This window comes from Acanthaster planci, linkage group LG01 (assembly GCF_054643075.1).
Source record: "Acanthaster planci isolate LZ-2023a linkage group LG01, COTS_SCS, whole genome shotgun sequence".
Lineage (NCBI taxonomy): Eukaryota > Metazoa > Echinodermata > Asteroidea > Valvatida > Acanthasteridae > Acanthaster > Acanthaster planci.
In genome coordinates, this window is record NC_141777.1 from 39237390 (window position 1) to 39257333 (window position 19944).

Below are 19944 nucleotides of genomic sequence, written 5' to 3' on the forward strand. Positions count from 1 at the left end.
TCATTTCTTAATTTTTAAAAATGCTTTTGACACCAGTTTAACACAAATAAATATTTCTTTGCCTCAAAAGACATTGCATAAAAACACTCATAAATTTAAATGTCACTGGTAAAATGAGGAAGGTGCAGCGTCTGGATCAAAACCAACATTATTTTAGAGAAAAATTTTCCAACATTAATTTTTATGTAAATGTACCATACGGTGTGTTATGAATATGATATTGTAGCATGAATGAATCCAGACCTTGAAGCTGACATTTGACTTTACCTGACTTGGTGTCTACAGTGTCTACAGTACGTGGTGGCTGTTGCTTTGCAGGATCTATTGAAAACAAGAATTATAGAGAGACAAGTTTACTGAGACATCTTAGGAAATGATCAAGCAATGCACTTTACCTACGTCATGTAAACAGAGAGTGGCTCATAACTGTTCATGATTCTCAAATCTGTAATTCAAACTTCTGTCAGAGTTTGTTGCTAAAAAACTTCCAACTGAAAAATAAAACAGAACTCATGAGTAGTGGTATTGTAAAGTGCATGGTCATATGCACACCTTGTTTCATACTCTCTAGCACTTTTGTACAAGAAAATGTTATCAATCTTTGATTACAAATCATGCAAACATTATTTCATGCAAGGTATCAAGCTGTTGGAAGCACAGGAGATATCCTCAAAGTGTTTCATTCTCAGATTGCCACTGTAAAGCCGATGCCTATCTTGGGAAAGCTCATGCAGAAAAAATTCTCCTTGCAAAATCAGGCTACCAATCAAGAGATCACGAGATGTAAGTACGTTAACTGTGTGAGCCTGAACCCTGGCTAGTTCCTGCTCAGTGTTTGAATATGCTTTGACAGTTCCATGATATCAGAAACACTGCCTGAATACTCAAACCTATCCATGTGCACTTCAATGTAGCAAGTTGGAAAACACAAGGACCAGCCTCTGATGGGAACATGTACAATATACATGGAATTCACACATGGATCATGCGGGTATGTAACAGCTTGCATGTTGGTTCAGTGGCAAACTTGCAGACATACATTTGATTTGTGTTCATCTCATGAAACACTGAAGTACCCCAGGGTAAAGGGTTTTAAACCATCCAGATTAATGCAGCATGCAGGGTGAGTGTCCAAGCAAATATAGTATATTGTAACTGTATCATGCAACGTCTGGGAATTCCAATGCATATTCGTTATAAAGAATGAGATGGTTCGTGTATATTACAGACATGCTTTATTCATGCAATTAAAATGCAGCCTGAGTTGTATGATGGGCATATTGAAGTCAGTGAATTTCTGTCAGTTTTCATGCAGCTGCATTCAGACTTTCTACTTGAAGAAATTATATGTAAATTATGATGTGCTTAAAAGGAAATAAACTCATGGACCTTTTGGATATTTTGCAAACTGAACTCTGAATGAAAAACAACAGAAAACAGAAAAAAGAAAAATTGATCTTGTCGGGAAAAGCAAAGCTTGTCTCTGAAGACACATACACATGTACATGCATTGAAGAAAACAGAAAGTCTGCTGAAACTAGAATCCCCAATTCCCAAACATACACGACAACACTGTTGTGATTCTTTTTCCATCAAAACCAAACAAAAAATAACTGGTAAAAACAGGAAGGCATTTATCTAATTCAAGATTTATCTTTGATTCCTGATGATACACTGACAATGTGTTCAATGTGTACTCAAAGTGAAATTCCAGTTAAAGAAATACTGGTATGTATGTAGCCAAGAAAGAAATAGAAAGATAGCAACTGAAAACAGTTGTTGGTCTCTAAGCCGACTATTCAAACACCTGATGTATTTGCTGATTGTTAACGACAGAGTATTACTGAAGCTTACAGAATATCACCAACTGTGCCAAAAAAGTTCCAACCTCCACCATCTTTCTACTACACAGCTTACATGCCTTTAACTACACTGCTTACGGGATACAACATACAGCAATAAATCAAGCACAACCTTTATTGAAGTCAGTTCCAGATGTTCCAACATCCTTTGCAAGGCTCTGTGACACTGGGGTAAATACCTCACCCAGGGATTTGTGGGAAAGACCCAGGTCAATGGGAGGGTCACTATGAGGGCAAAGGTCATTAGGAAGATAGTCCAAGAGAGGGGCAGGTTTTGGATGAGGGCAGGTGACTGATTTAAGGGATACACGAGGGGAAGTTGGAGTTGTCTTAGATGGAACAGTGGGTATGGAGGTAGTTGATGTCTTTTGAGTAAATGCCTCAAAAGAAGAGCGTGACTTTGGTTGTTGTCTGTTCTGTTTAGGTCTACACATCTGCTCATGTGTAGTTGCACTCCTGTAAGGTCCAGTAAAATGAGCTGTTTCATGTTTCTGTTGATTCTTTTGGAATGCTGAAGCCATGGGGAGTTTAGAATCATTCTCTGCTGTGATGCTCATTGGGGTTAACAGGCTGAGACGAATGCTGTTGTCCAGTTTGTGACTAGTACAGATCTGTGTTTTGAAGGCAGTGCCATCAAGTATCATGGCAACAGGATGTCTCGTTATCTTCTCACCGATGTGAACATCTCCTGAACATACGGCAGAAAAAGAGACTGGAGTTTTCTCAGTCAAAGAGTCACGTGGCACTCCAGTTCGGTTTGATAATGCACTGCACGTTGGCAGCTTCTTGGGCAAAAACTGAAGGAATGGTGGAGTATTTCTTGAACTCCTTATTATGCAGACAGATGGATGCGAGTATTTGCTACTGGCCTCTTGTTGATAAGGAGTGCTCCCAAAGATACTGCTTGCATTTTCTGGAATCCACAGCTTGGTTCTACAAAACCTGTCGGTGGACTTGGTAGAATGCTGTTTGATCATCTGAATGAATGGGAGCCTTGAAAATCTATTTGGGTGTCCCGAATCACTGGTCTTGGTTGAAGTTGTCTCTGAGGCAAACATTTTTTTCTGGGTTTTTGCTGGACATATTTTTGGTTTGGGTACCTTCTCCACAAGCAGTAAAGGATACAGCCTTCCAATCCAGCAACTTCCTCCATCATCAATGAAAAGGGCTTTTCTGGATACTTTTGAGCTAAGCTTCTTCCTGATGTTGCAGGTCTTTAAATGTTTCACCTGAAACAAGAACCTTTCAGCTGCAAAACATTGTTTCTTCTGGCCAATTTTCTGGCCACCAGTTTGGGATTTTGAAGACAGAGAACACATTGATGACAAGGGCTTGGATGCAGGATGTGTATGCTTCAGGAAGGGATGAACTTGACGAAGCCAGGATTTAGAATGAGAATGATGTCTCGGTCTGGATAGAGTAGTCAGTTCTCTAAAGGTCTTGACTTGACATTTCCCACTCTTTGACTTGAGGAAGGTATATCTTTCATGCAGATCACATCTCAAATTTCCCCCCAAAATCGTTATTTGCTTCGGTGCATCATCTGAAACTAATGGTTTCTCAATGGAGGATGACAAATCAAGCTTGTCTTGTCTGCAGATGCTGTTTTGAACTTTCAAGAAGGAGTATCTGTCACTCAGTCTGCACTTGGAAGTCTTACTGTCCCTTCTCATTTCACTGGATTTCCTTCTGATGGGTAAGCCTTTGGCTTCAGAAATGTTTGCTGAATTTTTTTCTTTCATTCTACTTGAACAAGTCTTCACATTTAGGAAAGAGAATCCTCTATACAGTGGGCATTTTAAGACATTTGGCACGGTTATTTTAGTCTTGTTCCCTGATTTGTTAGAGACGTGCTTTCTAATTTTACAAGTCCACGCTCGTTGTATAAAAAAAGGATATCCCCTGGAAATCCAACATCTTGATGCTCCTGTCAATCTTTTGGATCTAAGCGACATCTGAGTGGCTTCAGTGAGCTGCCTTGCCTTACAACAGAGATCTTTGCTAAGGAAGGGACATGATTTCTGGCATTTGTTGCTTCTGTATCTGGACAGGTCCATTTCAGGGTTCAGGTTATCTGTACAGTGGTGTTTCCTCCTGGAACTTTCTATGACCCATTTCAGGAATGGGTAACGTCTATCCAGTCTGCATCTTGAAGCTCTGGCAATACCCTTGATTGCTGGAGACAATATCAGATCCAACATCCCCCATGCCCTGACTGGGCATGTGGGATGTTGTTGACTTTGCATGAATGGACCGACTTCAGCTGGACATCTAGAAGTTGACGGAATTGAGACTTTGGATTGATCAACTCTAGAAGACCTACCTTCAACTCTAGCTGTGCATGTAACTTCTCTCATAGTCATAAACAGAAAAGCACGATATGACCTGCATTTGTGTTTTACCTTCCTTATCTGTTGAGTTGTTGATGCCCTTCGATTCTTGCAAAATGAGTTTTCTTCTTTCCAAAGTTGGCTCCCAGGTGCTCGGCATTTAGCATTTGATTTCTGTAGACTATTGTTTTTTGCAGATGCAGAACCCTGGGTTGACACTTTGTAGGATGTCACTTTAGATACTTCTTTCTGGTAACCAATGAAGGAGAAATACTGAGAAAGTTTACACTGCTTAGGCCCTCTTAAGTCTTTCTTACTGTCTGTTGAATTTCCAGGAAGACCACCTTTTGCCACAATACACTCTGTTGAAATAAAGGACCCTCTGTAGCTTGAGAGCCAATTGTGGTAATCTCCTAATACACATTTCTTGCCTTGTTTCATTTTCAGTTTGGGAGTTGAAATTCTCTCCGGCAGGCACTGAGGTATCACGTTTCTGTTCATGTGCAATAGCCAAGGATGGTAATCATATTGCTTGCACTCCCCAATGTTGCCAGTTTTAGATGGTAAGTGGGAATTCTCTTTCACAGAACAGAACGGCTGAGATCTGCGTGGGCTTTTAAGCCATGCATGGTAGTCTTGAAGCAGACACATACTTCCTTTCTTCTTAGTTGACAGCATTATAGACTTCCTGAGTGAGCACATTAGAATGGACCTTCTGTTTGTGTGTGACAACCATAGATAATGGTCATGTAATTGGCACTTTCTATTAACTGTCCTTGCAGTTGGTGTATGAGAATATTTGTTGGCACTGAGACACTGCTGAACATTTCTCAGACTTTTCAGCCAAGTGTAGTGGTCTTGCAGTTCACATTTTCTACCCATCCTCATAGTTTGCTGTGCATGGAATTCTACCAGAAAACACTTCTGTAAGGGCTGTCTTTTTGTATAAGAGAGCCATCCATGGTAGTCATGTAGTTGGCACTTTCTTGTTCTCCTTGCGGTTGCTGTATGGGTATATTCTTTGGCATAACACTGCCGAACATTTCTCAAGTTCCTAAGCCAAGTGTAGTAGTCCTGCAATTTACATAGTCTGCCCTCCCTAACAGTTTGCTGCATGTAGAATTTTTCCAGCAAACACTTTGGTATAAGATGTCTTTTTGCATGATACAGCCATCTGTAATACTGATGTAGTTGGCACTTCCTCACTCTGCTTGTAGTTGGTGACTGAGGGCTGTCAATTGCACGATAACACCGCTGAGACTTGCTGAGGTTCTTCAGCCATGTGTAGTGATTTTGTAGCTGACATTTTCTCCTTCGTGGTTTAGGTGGTTTTCTGGTAGATTTCTTAGGCATATAGCTTGGCAAAGACTGCTTATGTGGGAGAAATAACCAATGGTGATATTCTGAAAGTCTACACTTTCTAACTCTTCCAACTTCAGAAGGACGGTGGGTGTATTCTTGGATAAAACACTGCTGGTAACCATCTGATCTATGTAGCCATGTGTGGTAATCTTTCAACAGACATCTCCTGCCTGTCTGCATGCCTGGTAGTCCATGGGTTTTGTTCAATGAACACTTGGGAAATTGACTCTCTGAGGGTGAGAGCCAATGATGGTACATGTAGCTGTATAGAGAGCATTGTCTTCTGCTTTTAGCTGCTGGTGGCTTCAGATACGTCACTGAAGAACTTTCCTGAAAATGTCTGGGGCAGGCTTTCCTGTCAATACTTGCAAAGAGCCAAGGATAATGGTTTCTGAGGTAACACTTTTGCCCTTCTGCATGGACAACCCTTCCTGGTTTACTGTGAGAACTTTCTGCCAACCCAGGCTTGTCCTTTTGATCTGATGCCACACACAAGTTTGGAGTCCCTTGCCTGACATAGAACCTCATCCAATTAAAGTAAGCCTGTGGCCGACACTTCTTGGTGGCCATCTTCAATCTGGTGTGTGCTGCATCGCAAATTGGCTTGGAATGTTTAAGCCATCTAGTTAGCCATGGGTAACGTTTACCGAGGTAGCATGTCCTATTTTTAGATTTGGTTAATCTTGACTCCTTTTTGTCTTCTGCATGTGACACTATGAATGCATCAATAGAATTTTGATACAGACTGAGAAACGGAAAGTAATCCCTCATTTTACAAACTCCCTTCATGTCAACATCCACCTGATACCTACCAGAGCTCCTACGTAATGCAGGGCATTCATACTGCTCCTTAATTAAGGAAAGAAAGGAGTAGTGATCCTTGAGAACACAGACTGACTTTAGACTCTGGTTTGTTAGTTTGGTGTTAACCACAGACACACGACTCACGCTGAACAACTTGAGAAATGAGTAGTAATCACTCACATGACACAGGCTACTTGAAATAACACATTTAACATGCAGAACAGGTTTCAACACGCATATGTTTAGACTGTGCACAAATCTTAGGAAACTGTAGTGGTCCACCAGTTTACATTGGCCTACGCTTGGGATAATGGGTACCGGTGTATGTTGGACTGGAGAATATTGCAGAGCCTTAGGAAAGCATTGTTTTGACACACCCACTGACAGATAGCGGTACGTAAATGGATTGACCGAGTAATGTGCTCTGCCTGTACGCCTTGATGCATGTTTTGCTCCATCTACATGGCTGTCATCTAGGCAACCTTTATCATTATCAAAGTCACCACAAATGTTTTTCACAACCTCATCTTCCTCCAAACACTGATGCAGCAAAGTTCTACATGCAAACAGCCCCTTTATTGATGGGTTTGCTGATTGTAAGGGTCCAACTGAAACTAATGCCTCATCAACTGGTGTGACCTCTTCATCTTTGACATTCTCCTCTTCACAACCTTTGACCCTGGCCTCAATATTCTCATTCCCAGCAATCTCTACATGGACATTCGTGTCATTGCCAACAGCATCGTTTAATTTGCAATGGCTGAAGTTTGTGCTAATAAGAAGCATGAAATCCATGCCAGGACTCTGAAACACTTGAGATCTTGTTGATGATGTCCCAGCCATCAGCTCATCTGAGTTGTCCTCATTGCTCCTAGAATGCTTTCCAATGTCATCCACATTATAATAATCATCCAAGTTGTTGAAAGTACACGTATCACTGGAGATATTCTTATCTTTGGAACACTGGTCAAGATGCGGCGATGCGTGTAACACTGACATACATGTATGTGCCATTTGTAGCCAACCTTCACTGAGGTGACTATCTTTGATAATTTCCTTCCCAACATCCACTTTGGACTCTTCTACTACTAGACATTGGGCAAAACCAGAATTTCTTCCCCAAGGCAACAAGAAAGGGCACCAGTCATTCTGCCAACCTTCAAACTGTGCTACGGTGATAGCTGGATCAACTTCATTCAGCAGTCCGGTGCCTTGCTGATCTTGCCATTCGGTTAGTACTGAGTGTGTTTGTGGTTCCACTCCACCATGCTCAAGTGATATTGCACCTGTTATGGTTTGTAGTTAATAAACATAAAACAAAATAAACATCTTGATCAGAATATCTGAAGGAAACAATCATCATGGACACAAATAGGTTCTGAAACTTTCACCTGGAATTTCTGGTATATGGGAACACGAACACTACAAGCCTGAAATCAGGCTATAGACTAATCCTGCTAGTAGGAACTATAACCGCAGGGGCACCACACGCACAACTGCATTTTAAGCTGGAAGCAAGTGTCCAATTGGCAACTGATGACACTTGATTGGTTGAAAATGTATTCAACCTGCACATTCCACCCCTTCACGAGCATTGTGTCACCACCCCTCAACGAGCATTGTGTCACCACCCCTCAACGAGCATTGTGTCACCACCCCTCAACGAGCATTGTGTCACCACCCCTCAACGAGCATTGTGTCACCACCCCTCAACGAGCATTGTGTCACCACCCCTCAACGAGCATTGTGTCACCACCCCTCAACGAGCATTGTGTCACCACCCCTCAACGAGCATTGTGTCACCACCCCTCAACGAGCATTGTGTCACCACCCCTCAACCAGCATTGTGTCACCACCCCTCAACGAGCATTGTGTCACCACCCCTCAACGAGCATTGTGTCACCACCCCTCAACGAGCACTGTGCAACCACCCCTTCACGAGCACTGTGCCACCACCCCTCAACGAGCATTGTGTCACCACCCCTCAACGAGCATTGTGTCACCACCCCTCAACGAGCATTGTGTCACCATAGTAATGGCTTCTAATTCTGGTAGGAGAATTACACTTCATGTACCATGGAAGGACTAACACAATCCTGCATCATCTTAAAATACCAAAACTTTTCTCATCTAACTACGGTATTTTGTAAAAAGTTTTCTTTCAAGTGAAACTCAGTGGCATCATGATGAGTCATTCCCGCCAAACAAGACACAAATGTGAAAAAGACCCCAGAATTGAAATTGTACATAAGGATCAAGTAGAAAGGATGAGGGTGGAAAACCCATTCATAGTAATAATGATCTGATGGTCCTGATGGATCATACCGCTGAGTGCTTCGAACCCCAAGATGACAAGAACTTTTTAACAACCTGTGACTCAACAGTTTGTGAACAGATGCTGAAATCATAAAAACCTCCTCTTCTGTACAAAATCAAATTATGAGTACTGAACAATTCCCTGTATCTTTTAAAATTGATATAGAACAGATTGACGAGTTAATGCCAGATATTTTAAAAGGGGAAAAGTTCATGTATTGTTTGGCTGGAATACTGCTGCCATTAATTATTAAACACCACAATTAAAAAGATGATTAAGCATTGAAGTCAAATGTCAGTTTTTAAATTGATTGTGTGATAGATGTATGACAAGAAAGTTCCACTATTTCATGTTGAAATGAAGGAACAGGACTTTGACTATTGCCGATGGTAGATTCAAGGGCTAAGAAAGTTGGGTTAATGATGCATTATTGCAAGATGACGATGCCATTCCTAAAGACATGCAAGGCCCCATCAAGATGTCTACAATACCTTGATCACTGGCACCACTGGAACTTTGCACCTTTTCTGAAACAATCTCTTTCAGCTGGGACTTTGTGGAAGTCCTACCAGCCACTCCAAACAGTTCTTCCTGGGAAAAGTCCTCTAAATCAAACCCTTGGCTCCAGTGATCCGTATTTGACCTTGGTAGACTGGCAGGATGAGAAGGCAGCTTTTTATTTGATTGGCTTTCATCTTCAGAATCAGTTCCAGGAACATCATCTTCCATCTCCTCGATGACATCATTGTCATCTTCACTTTTACCAGGACTCTTATAAATGGAAAGCACTGATGTCCCGTACTCTTGTCTGCTGGACTCTGTTCTCTCTCTCTCCTTGGTCTCACCTTCCAGACCTTCCCCTTCATCTTCGTCAATTTCTCCATGATCACCTCTCATCTGGTCATCATGTTCCCTGTCTTCTAACTCAATGGCAATACGCCTTTCTCGTCTCTTCCTTTGAAGGACCCTTTCCTTTTCTTCTTCTGGGATGGAATCTGTGATGCGCTTCCGCTCCATCACCATGGAATCAAGCTCTATCTTCCGTGGGCTGTAGTTCAATTCTCCGAGAGGTTGAACCTTCTCCGCTCTATCTAAGTCACTGCCTTCCTGATCTGTCTTGTCTCCCTTACGATGCATGACTTCTGCGTGCTTTTTGGATTTGTCGTCACATTTTTTTTCTTCTGTGGTGTCTTCTAAGTGTTCAATTTGATGTTCTCTGGCCCTTAAAACTCCCCCTAGGAAATCCTCCTCTTCATCCACGATGTGGTGGATCACACGTGGCCGTTTAGTCTTGGGAACAATCTTGTGTGCGAGGAGTGCTTTCATCTCATCTGAGAGATCAGCATCATCATCTTCCTGAGATTTTCTTTTCGGGAGAATATCCAATGGAATGTTAGTATCAGTTTTGCTATCGCTGCTAACAGCATTTAATTGAAGTTGCTTGGGGAACTCCTCAGGTTTACCAGATTCAGACAATTTGTCATCAGGTAAACTCTCTACTGTTTGCAGTTTAGGCTTGGTTGGGTCAGCATTAGGGTCCTCACTTGTTACTGAGGATTCTTCAATACCATCAGACTGCAAGACCTGTTTGTCCTTGGGTAAATCATGGATAAAAGGTGCTGTCTTGGGCTTGTCTTGGTGAATTTGTTCAAAAATTCCACCTGCTTTACCAGGGTTCAATTCATCACCTGGAACATCATTCTCACTTGGAGTTTCAGGAGTTGTACGATATTCTGTATCCAGCTTTGAATCTGCTGAAGGGAATTCTGGTGTAGGTTTTATTTTCGAGGTTTGCTGGTTTGGGGTCAAATTCTTGTCAGTGGCAGCTTTGTCAGGCCAAGCATCAGGGACCAATTCACCTGATTTTGGGGCTGTTGAATCTTGCACTTTACTTGTCTCTGCTTGTATTCCAGGTTTGATAGCATCTTTTGAGAGTTGCTTTGCCTCTAGAGCTTTGGCTGGGGGCTCTCCTGTAGAAACTGGCTCGTCCACTATCCCACTCCCTTCTCGTTCAGAACTACTAGACGGCTTTATTTCTAAATGCTGGACCCTTTTGTCCAACTCTGATGCTCTGTCATCTAGAATTCCGCTAACAGTTGTTGTTTCTGGTTTAATTTCAACTTCGACAGTGCTTTTTTCCTCGGTATCCTCTACTTTTACATCTAGGTCCTGTGGAGAGGCTTGTTTGGAATGTTCACCAACTTTATCAGTTCCTTCCGATTTGCTGTCCTGTATTATCCTCACAGTTGGAGTTTCACGAATTGTAAAGTCCTCTAAATGATCTTTTGGCTTAGGAACAGATGCACCTACAGATGCTACCATATTTGGAGATGGTGCTTTATCTAATATGTTACTGGCTGTTACTGTACCAGGGGGTTCAGAGGAGTCCAGATTGCTGGTGCTTGCATTCACAGCTACATGTACCCCTTGGCGGCTTGAGTGTCTGGTCGTTTCTAGTTGGGCAAACCTATCACTAGCATCAGTTTTATAAGAAGGGTCTGAATGAGTCTGTGAGTTCATTTCAGCGTAAATATTTGGCTCTGACAAGTCACTAATGTCATGGGTGTCTTCTGGATCCAGACTTGATTGCATTCGGGTGCCATCCTTCCCTGAATGGCTGCGGTCACTTTGTAAAGTGGCTTCTGTGCTGGGTGGTTTTATTTCACCAACCATATCTGACTTTTGTTTTACCTGAGACTCTGTGTGTGGTTTTGCACCACCATCAACCTCAGTGTATGTGTCTGTGTGTCTGTTTGTGTCTGTGATAGGCTCTGCAACTTGGTCAACACGTGGTTTTGCACCACTGTCTTTTATGGCATATGTGTCTGAGTGGCTGGCAGTGTTCGTCACTGTTTCTGCATGGAGACTTGCATGTTTGACGTTTGGCATGTTGTGTGTATCTGGGTCTTGATCAGTGACTGGCATTGATTTTGCTTGGAAGTCCATGTGTGTTGTTTTCCCGGTGTCTATCTTGTGATGTGTGTCTGGCCTGTTCATGTCTTTTATCACCTGGTCTGTCTGCTGTTTTATTTCATCATCTTCTCTGTGATGTGTGTCACGTTGTCCCTCAGCATCTCTTAGTGCTTGTATGTTTGCATTGATTTGTGGCTTTGCCCCGTGCTCTATGCCATGGTAGGTATCTGCACGTTTGCTGGCCTGTGTTGTAGTTCCATGTTCTAAGTGGGATTTCACCCCAGTTTCTCTGGAGTGTGTCTCTGGTTGTTGGCTGGCATCTGCTAGTACTTGCACATGAAGATCTGCATGGGGTTGTGTGTCAGGTTGTACGTCAGCACCTGTTATGACGTGTCCACGTGGATCAACACCTAGGTTTGCATGTTTGCTATGTTGGTGATGAGTTGCTCCGTGCTTGATATCTGTTACTGTTTTGATATGAGGGTGTGTATTTGACTGAGCTCCATCGTCTTCCTCTGTATGTATGTCACTGTGTTTGTTTTGGTTTGTTACTGTTTTGTGATCACCATCTTTCTGTGCCTCTGGTTCACCATCTAGTATATGATGTGTATCGGTATGTGTGCCTGCGTTGGTCTTGAGTTGGTTCTGTGTTTGTGTGTTAGTGTGCTTTCTGGATTGTGTGTTTTGCTTCTGGTCCATATTGGTATCATTGTTAGTTTCTGAATCACTGAGTGGCCTGTGGTGTGCCTCTGCAGATCCGATTGTGTCTGTTACTGGTTTCACGTGAGGGCTGGTAAGTGGTTCTGTGTCATCTCTGTGTTTGAATGAGTGATGCTTTGTTACTGGGTCTAAAACAGTATCTTTGACAGGTTCTGTTTGCGGGCCTTCAGCCACATATAAGGGTAATGTCTGTGACATACCTAAATTCTGTGGTTTGGGTTCAGGATTATGGAGTGACTCTTGACTGCCGACCTTGGATGTACCATCTTGTGACTCCTATGGAAGAAAATGAAACCACAAAAACACTGACTCTCATAGCTGGTAACTTGATGAAAACAGTAATTCTCATAGCTGGTAACTTGATGAAAACACTGACTCTCATAGCTGGTAACTTGATGAAAACAGTAATTCTCATAGCTGGTAACTTGATGAAAACACTGACTCTCATAGCTGGTAACTTGATGAAAACAGTAATTCTCATAGCTGGTAACTTGATGAAATCTTGTGTTTCTTTTGAAATTTTGCATACATTTTCTTTGACAGTCTAAAACCCTGATATCTCAAAGTTTCATACAAACCAAAACTCAGAGGTACCCGGTACACGTACCGTATTAGAGAAAATAACAGGAGTTTTAGAATAGGAATATGACAAGAGGAATGTCAATTATAACAAATACCTCAGAGTTCTTAACTAATGCGGTGATCAAATTCTTTCACAATTTCACATTGAATACATCCACTTTGTATTAAAAGGACTCCAACACAGGGAAAGGGTGCACATGGCATGTGAATGCACACCCACTAAAACTGAAATGAATATGGAGTTTATCTCTCATTCTCAAGCAGTGGTTGTTATGCATCGAACGGACTCTTTGTAGTGACCTACCCCCCCAGTACATGCATGTACATACATGTAACATACTAGTACATAAAAAGTCACAAATTTGGCCCAAACGGTTCAGTTGTACACACTAAGCGTTTACTGGGGTACCAGTACATTGTAACAGCTGTAATTTGTTATGAACACATTACCTCAATGTGGATCTGAACTTTGAACGTTGGATTGTTGTTGAAAACCACATGTTCTTTAACGACATCCTGGCTGAAGAAACCTCGCTTTTCTGGCTCATTGGGCTCCTGTTAAAATGAAATGGTACTTTACTATTGACACTGTAATTGATACACATGTACATGTAGATGGTGTGATTAAGCACAATTAGTTGAAAGTCAAAAACTTAGATTTCAAGATACCAGTCAAAATGTGCTTAATGGGGGGGAATCAAAGTTGACTCTTTCACAAAAACCACAAGCAGAATTACGTGTATTCTTAAATACTGCAAATCCTTTTATTTTTATCTCAGAGTGAAGATTGTGTTCAAACAAAATTTTGATCTTCGTCTAACTTTGACCATCACTAAAATTGCAAATTTCTTCCAACAAAAGTCTTCATCTATCAGTATTTTATGATTGGTTTCTATTAATCTGTTTCCACAGTCTAGTTTTTCTGATGAATTAACTCTACCGTAACTGCCTAGTATCCATCAAACTTCAACAGGAGGTTTGAGTACGTTTTGGTAGGTTTGGTACCGTACCCGTTTAACATCTTGTTGAAGTTTGTTGGACTTGATATCAAAGGCCCACGGTGATGGTGTTGGACTTTGTGTAAGTTGAGACACACAGGGGTCATTGTGTGCAGTGTCTGGCTTGCTCTACCAAGTGTTGAACTATGCTTGATTTTGTCAGGTTTGGTACTATTCAGTGCAAGTCATCCTATACTGCATAGACCCATGCATACCATATTACTCAAACTTCAACAGGCTCTTTCTGTTGGATTTGATCAGGTTTGGTACAGTGACCTGCATGTACAAGTACATAGACAAGTACCGGTACATGAACCTGTTGGAGTTTGTTGGTTCAGTATGTTTTCCAGTGTAGGAGCCTAAGGGGGTTAGGGTTAAAGACAAAAGTGACCGAACTTTCCAATTACGGCTATCTCACCATCATACTTGAAGTACAACCATTTTAAACCAGATATTTTCAGTGTTTTCAGCGTGGAAGCATTTAAAATGCTTTATGGAAGTCACAGTAGTCAGCTACATGGGGTTTCATCAACTTGAAGCTAAAAATACCCTTGACGTGAAAATATAATAAACTAAACAGTCATCAAGGTTGACTTCTGCAGACCAGCCAACCTCTTGGATAACAAATCTGTATTCTGAAAATTCAAAAGTTGTATTTTTCATTAACAAATCGTATTTTGCAAAAAATCAGCATATTCCTCCAGGTCATTGTTTTGCCACTTGTCTGGTTTGGGTCTAGTCCGATCGAGTAACTTGAACTGGATTGCATTAACACTTCATACATAAAAGAATCACACAAGAAATCTATTATTGAGGTTGAAGAGTGAAATGGCCCTATCCACACCTGATTTATCCATGTTTTCAAAATTTGAAATCTTGAAATGCACATCGCATGTCTGGGCTTTTCGAATTTCCCGGTGTGGGTTTTGTCGCTTAATAGCTGGCCGGCTGTAAAATGTCTCCATCCTTGTTTATTTCCACAGATTTTTAACTTGAGGATCGGTCTTGTCAAAGATTCCATCCAAATCAAACAATTCATACACTGGTGTTGTACTGACACGTTGATGAATCTATGTCCAACAACTGTTTGAAATCTCGTATTAGCGAAAGTGGAAAATATACTAACTTTATTTCAAGCCGCATATTTACGATGACCATGAAATGCGTGCTACATGTACATAAAATACAGGAGATTGTTTGCCACTACTTCCACTGACGCACAAGCGGCTTTAAAGAGTCCCAATAATGCGCACATGAAGGTATTTCACGGGCAGCCAATCACAACATAATGATTGGGTGGTTGCCGGATGCTGTTTACACATGAAGTTTGTACACATGTGTACACCCTGTACATACTGTACATTGTATTTGTACATGTGCAAACGCATACATGTACATGTAGATTCACAGCTTTTTTCTAGCAAAATGTACATGTACCCTCACAACGGTTGAACTACAATTTTTTTCAGGTGTGTCAAAATTCTAAAAACCAACATTAGTACCAACAAAAGTACGATCGTATTTTCAAGAATTTCCTGTGGGAAATATGGCTAAATCGTACTAGCTGGCAGGTCTGCTTCTGTGTCATTTATGCTGGATTATACCACATAACCAGGCGACGAATTTTTTTTAGTTTGCCCGATCGGGCAGGCCATGCCATAAATTTGCTAGCCCAAACTGGATCAACATTTACCAAAGATTTCTTGGATTCTACATGCACATTATGGTTATTTAACTTAGGCATCCCATAGGCCTACTGCATGCACGCAGTCTTTTATTAGGCAAAAAAATAACTGCACTTCCAATTACATGCCTTTCAAAAATAGGGTCAGTAGGTCTCAAATTTTTTGTGTTTTTCGGTCAAATTTTGTGCTGATTGAATGGTATGAAAAGGGACGACAGCTTCTAAAATTTTCTCAAAAACACCTGTCTTGATCTATGTAAAAATTGCTACAGTCAACAATTCACAATGGCAAACTAGCCAATAATGTCCATGTATCGCGTGGTAAGTGTGCATGATCATCCAGACAGACCTTTTGGAAATTTGAAAAAAGGAAATTTGTTGAAACCCGCTCACTTCAAGTATGAGCATAACAACCTCAAATTAAACTCACGAACACAGAAAATACATACATAAATAAGAGACCAAGTCATGTGAATTAACTTGCAAAAAAATCTCTTGAAACATTGATTTTTTTTCTACCTGCAGCTTTAGGGTTGCATGCGGGTAAGGCCGATGTAGAGCAATTGACCGGAATGTACAATACATGTATAGACTGATTCTGGTTGCTATATTTCCATTATGCATTCTTTTGCATGGGTGTGGTGTGGCAGGAACCAGTGCAGCTTCGTTTAATGCACTGAGCTTTGCGTACGTGCTTTCAACACTGCGACAGCGAAACGTGAATGGGAATTCGTGAAAACAATGGAAGTTTCTTTTCAAACATTGCAAATGTAGGTAGGAAAATATATATAAAATACATGTGCATGTAAGCATTTTAACGTCAGAAAAGGTTATTGAAAGATGCTTTGTGAAGACAGGAAAGACATCAACTTTTCTGGACTTGCCCAAACGGGCACAGCTAGTCAGAATTTTAATTACCCGAACGAAAATCTGATTGCCCCGAGCTATCAGACAGGCAACTTGTCCCAATGAGATACAAACAACATTCACCTCTTGGGGATTCAGTTAAATATGACGAAAATAAGCTTCTACCCTTATCCCATTCAAAATCTCCAACTTATAATGTTCCTTAGAGAGGATCATTGCCTCAATCCTTTGATATCCTGGAGGAGTATGGATGATTGTCCAGTTCAATCTACCAATAAATTCCAGCATGGAAAAGCACAAGCAACAGAAACGTCCAGCCCAAGACCTTGATAAAGTGCAACCTTTGGAATGATACACCCAAGTATATTTTTGGTATATAGCCTAAATCCCAAAAAAGTCATTCAGACAATTTTGGAGAATTGAGAATGCTTTAAGGATTGAGCAATGAACTATACATGTACATGTAGATCTTGATTTCTTGTAGCTCTCCTTTCTGTGGAATGTTGCTTTGTTGACTAAAAAATCTATATTTCAAATCTTCCATAACACTTACTTGAACCCCTCCATACCAAAGTCCTCCTGCTTCTTGTGTGTCTTCTTTGCCATAAATGGTAATCTGACTGCCTTTCTTGAAGGATATGAATGCCGGATTCTGGTGGTCAAAATCATTTACTGCTTGGACTTTTGATATTGGAGCTGCAAAGACACACATTAGTATAAGAAAGTTTTTCAACTTCAATGTTATTTTCTTTGAGAAACAATCATCAGCCAGCAATCTTCCTGCAGGATTTTAGTAGCAAAGAACCTGCACCCATCTCTCATCAGATCGCTCTCTCAGAGCTCCAGAATTCATGTATTGAGAGTCCTTCATGAAAGATGGAAAAAGTAAACTTGCATATGTAAAAAAGAAATTTGGTTCAGAAATTATTTTCCTGGATACTATAAGAAAGGTTCATATACAGTATAAAAATAAAAGAACTACTTTTCCTTGCAGGAAGAGAGGTATACAGGATTCAACCCAGAATTTGACATGTGAAGCACGCTGGGCATCAAGGGACGAAAATTGGAAAACAGATCCTGCACGTTTTCCAAAATAAACACAATGTACACACAAGCATGTTAACGTTTTTTATATTTGTAGCTGAGGCCCAAACGTAAAGACTGCAAATCTACTAGACATAGCTCCTTTTAAATTTACAAACAAAATCAAAGAAAATGTTGAATTTACCTATTGTCTCACAGTCCAAGTAACTACACAAAGGACTCTACACATTGCCTTTAACCATGTTAACATGTGGACATGATCAGGCCGGAGTAGAGTCTGAGGGAATGTGCATTATTGCTTATACCAATAATAAAATGCACATACTGTTCCACAGAAATCACCAGATTTCACCTTCCAAACCACCTCCAAACTACAGTACCAATGCTCAAAATACAAGTGGGATCCAAGATTAAATCAATGCACCTTACAAGGTCCAAGGAAAGGTGAATCCACCACTTTTTACCAATTATCCTGTCGTGTATCTGGAGCTGCTATTGTTATACTGTCAGCCTACATGTACTTGTATGCCACCTGGCAGTGTTGTAGTCAAGCCACCAATGTCGAGTCGCAGTCCTGAGTCTCAAGCCTCAAGTCTGAGTCACGAGTCACAAATCATGAATCAAGTTGTTCAGCAAATTATTCTAAGTGTATCAAACCATGGAGGAACATCCATAATCAAAGTTGTAAGTTCATTGTGTGTTATCTGTTTTGTTTAACACTTTTGTTCGTTGAAAGCGTTCATATTCGCGACTGGTTCTCAAGACTGTGAGGCTGAATATGTACATCAGAAGTCAAGGCACCCGAAAGGTGCCGTAGATGCATAATTCATATTGTAATAGTATTGCTTAGTAATATGTTGCCTGTGCACTTTGCTAGTGTACAGAAAGCCCACAGCACGTGTGTGGAGCATTGTACAGTGACATGCATATTAACCACTTGCCGCCGGGGACTCAAGGTTCGGGCACCGTGTGTTTATACCCGTGGCCGGGGTCTCCGAAATCGGACAATGGGAACTGGGCCTTGTAACAAAAGACCATACTTGGAACAAAAAACCAGGCTGCTGGGCATTATCGACATTTTTTCACTCTCAATAGTAGAGATATTCCTGCCTTGTTTTGAAACAGTATACCATGGTTTGGGGCATTTAGTGTGAGCAGATTACCACCGGGGACAAAAGCATTCCACCACCGCAGCAATGAGCCACACTGCACCGCTGCACGCTAATCTGGCCCCTATTGAAAAGACAGCAGTGCACTGTGCCAGGTTCATGAACAAAAGAAAGTTACATAACACCGCACAATCTTTTTGAAGAATTTTGAAAACTGAAAATCTTGAAAAAGTCCCGATGATGTGCACTGCATTTTTCAAACCACCCAGCAGCAAGTGGTTAATGTTATTCAAATTTAATTTCACAGGTTCCTTGTTCAACTCTCACGCAAGGTGATGGGGAACCAGTTTTGTATGGTACAACCTGCATGTATACCAGAGCGGCTGCCGGGTGCCTTGAAATCTGACGCACGAAGCACTGCTTTAGTTTTTTCAAAATGGTGCCGCCCATGGTCAGCCTATCACAGGCCGGGTTTTTCAAGGTGCCATTCATCGGAAAATACTGGTGGGGCCCTATACAGTTTTGGAAAGCTTTAGGATGCTCATATGTGAAAGTCCAAACTCTGAGGAAATGCCGGTGTAAGTAAACTTGTCAAGTCATTTCGGAAGTATTAGGATTCAAAGTTTGTGACAATCCTGGTATTCCTGCATAGGCCTAACTGCAGTTTGGATTTCAGGCATTTAAATTAAAGTTAGGCCCCCTTATGCCTTGAATTTTGATGGCGACAGAAAAGAGACAGATTGTAAAAGAGAGCCATCCACAGCCCTACATAGTACGTAGTACTTGTGGGGCTAGCTCGAAGTCACACTAGGTATGATGGAGTAGTGAGTTTGAGTTCTTACAGTAGGCCTAGGGGGCCTATAACATTATTCCTCCATGCACGGAGTTCACGTCCAGACGTAAGAACTTTCTATCCCAGTAAGCAGTATGTCATTAGCCTGCACAATGTTAACAACATACTCCATTAGAGTTCTGTAAGTAAGATTACCCAATAAGGAAAAAACCCGCAAGAAAGGAATAACTTACTGCTGCATCGATCATCTGCACATAATTTATACCGCGGAGTCATTTCTGAATTTGTTAAAAACACACTACAACATACTAAAAACAGGACGATGAAAATCTCCATGGCGGTCGCCATTTTGAACACGTCGGCATTGCCCTTCAAGATCTCGCGAGATATCCAATGTTTACCGTGGACATAAATATTCAACACAAGGTCAACTGTCTCTAGAGATTTTGAAAGATCTTTTCTGAAAAAACTCATCTGATGATACTCTAATTTCTCAGATACATTCTAAAATATTATTGAATATATTTTCAAGTTCATTTGTTCGAATGCCAAACAAAAT

At 41.1% G+C, this 19944-nt stretch overlaps 1 protein-coding gene across 8 annotated transcripts in view; it reads right to left on the reverse strand.

Moving 5' to 3' along the window:
- Positions 1 to 19944, reverse strand: part of LOC110980595 (uncharacterized) — a 60007-nt gene that overhangs the window by 20662 nt on the left and 19401 nt on the right. For 3 of the 8 annotated variants that reach the window (XM_087144596.1, XM_087144603.1, XM_087144592.1), the window contains exons 1-2: positions 1975 to 7490; positions 268 to 321 (exon numbers count right to left, since the gene is read on the reverse strand). In XM_087144596.1, coding sequence (XP_087000722.1) covers positions 268 to 321; positions 1975 to 7372 — 5452 coding nt within the window. In that variant the 5' untranslated portion in view covers positions 7373 to 7490. The other 5 variants (XM_087144609.1, XM_087144611.1, XM_087144619.1 and 2 more) reach the window with 5 other exon arrangements.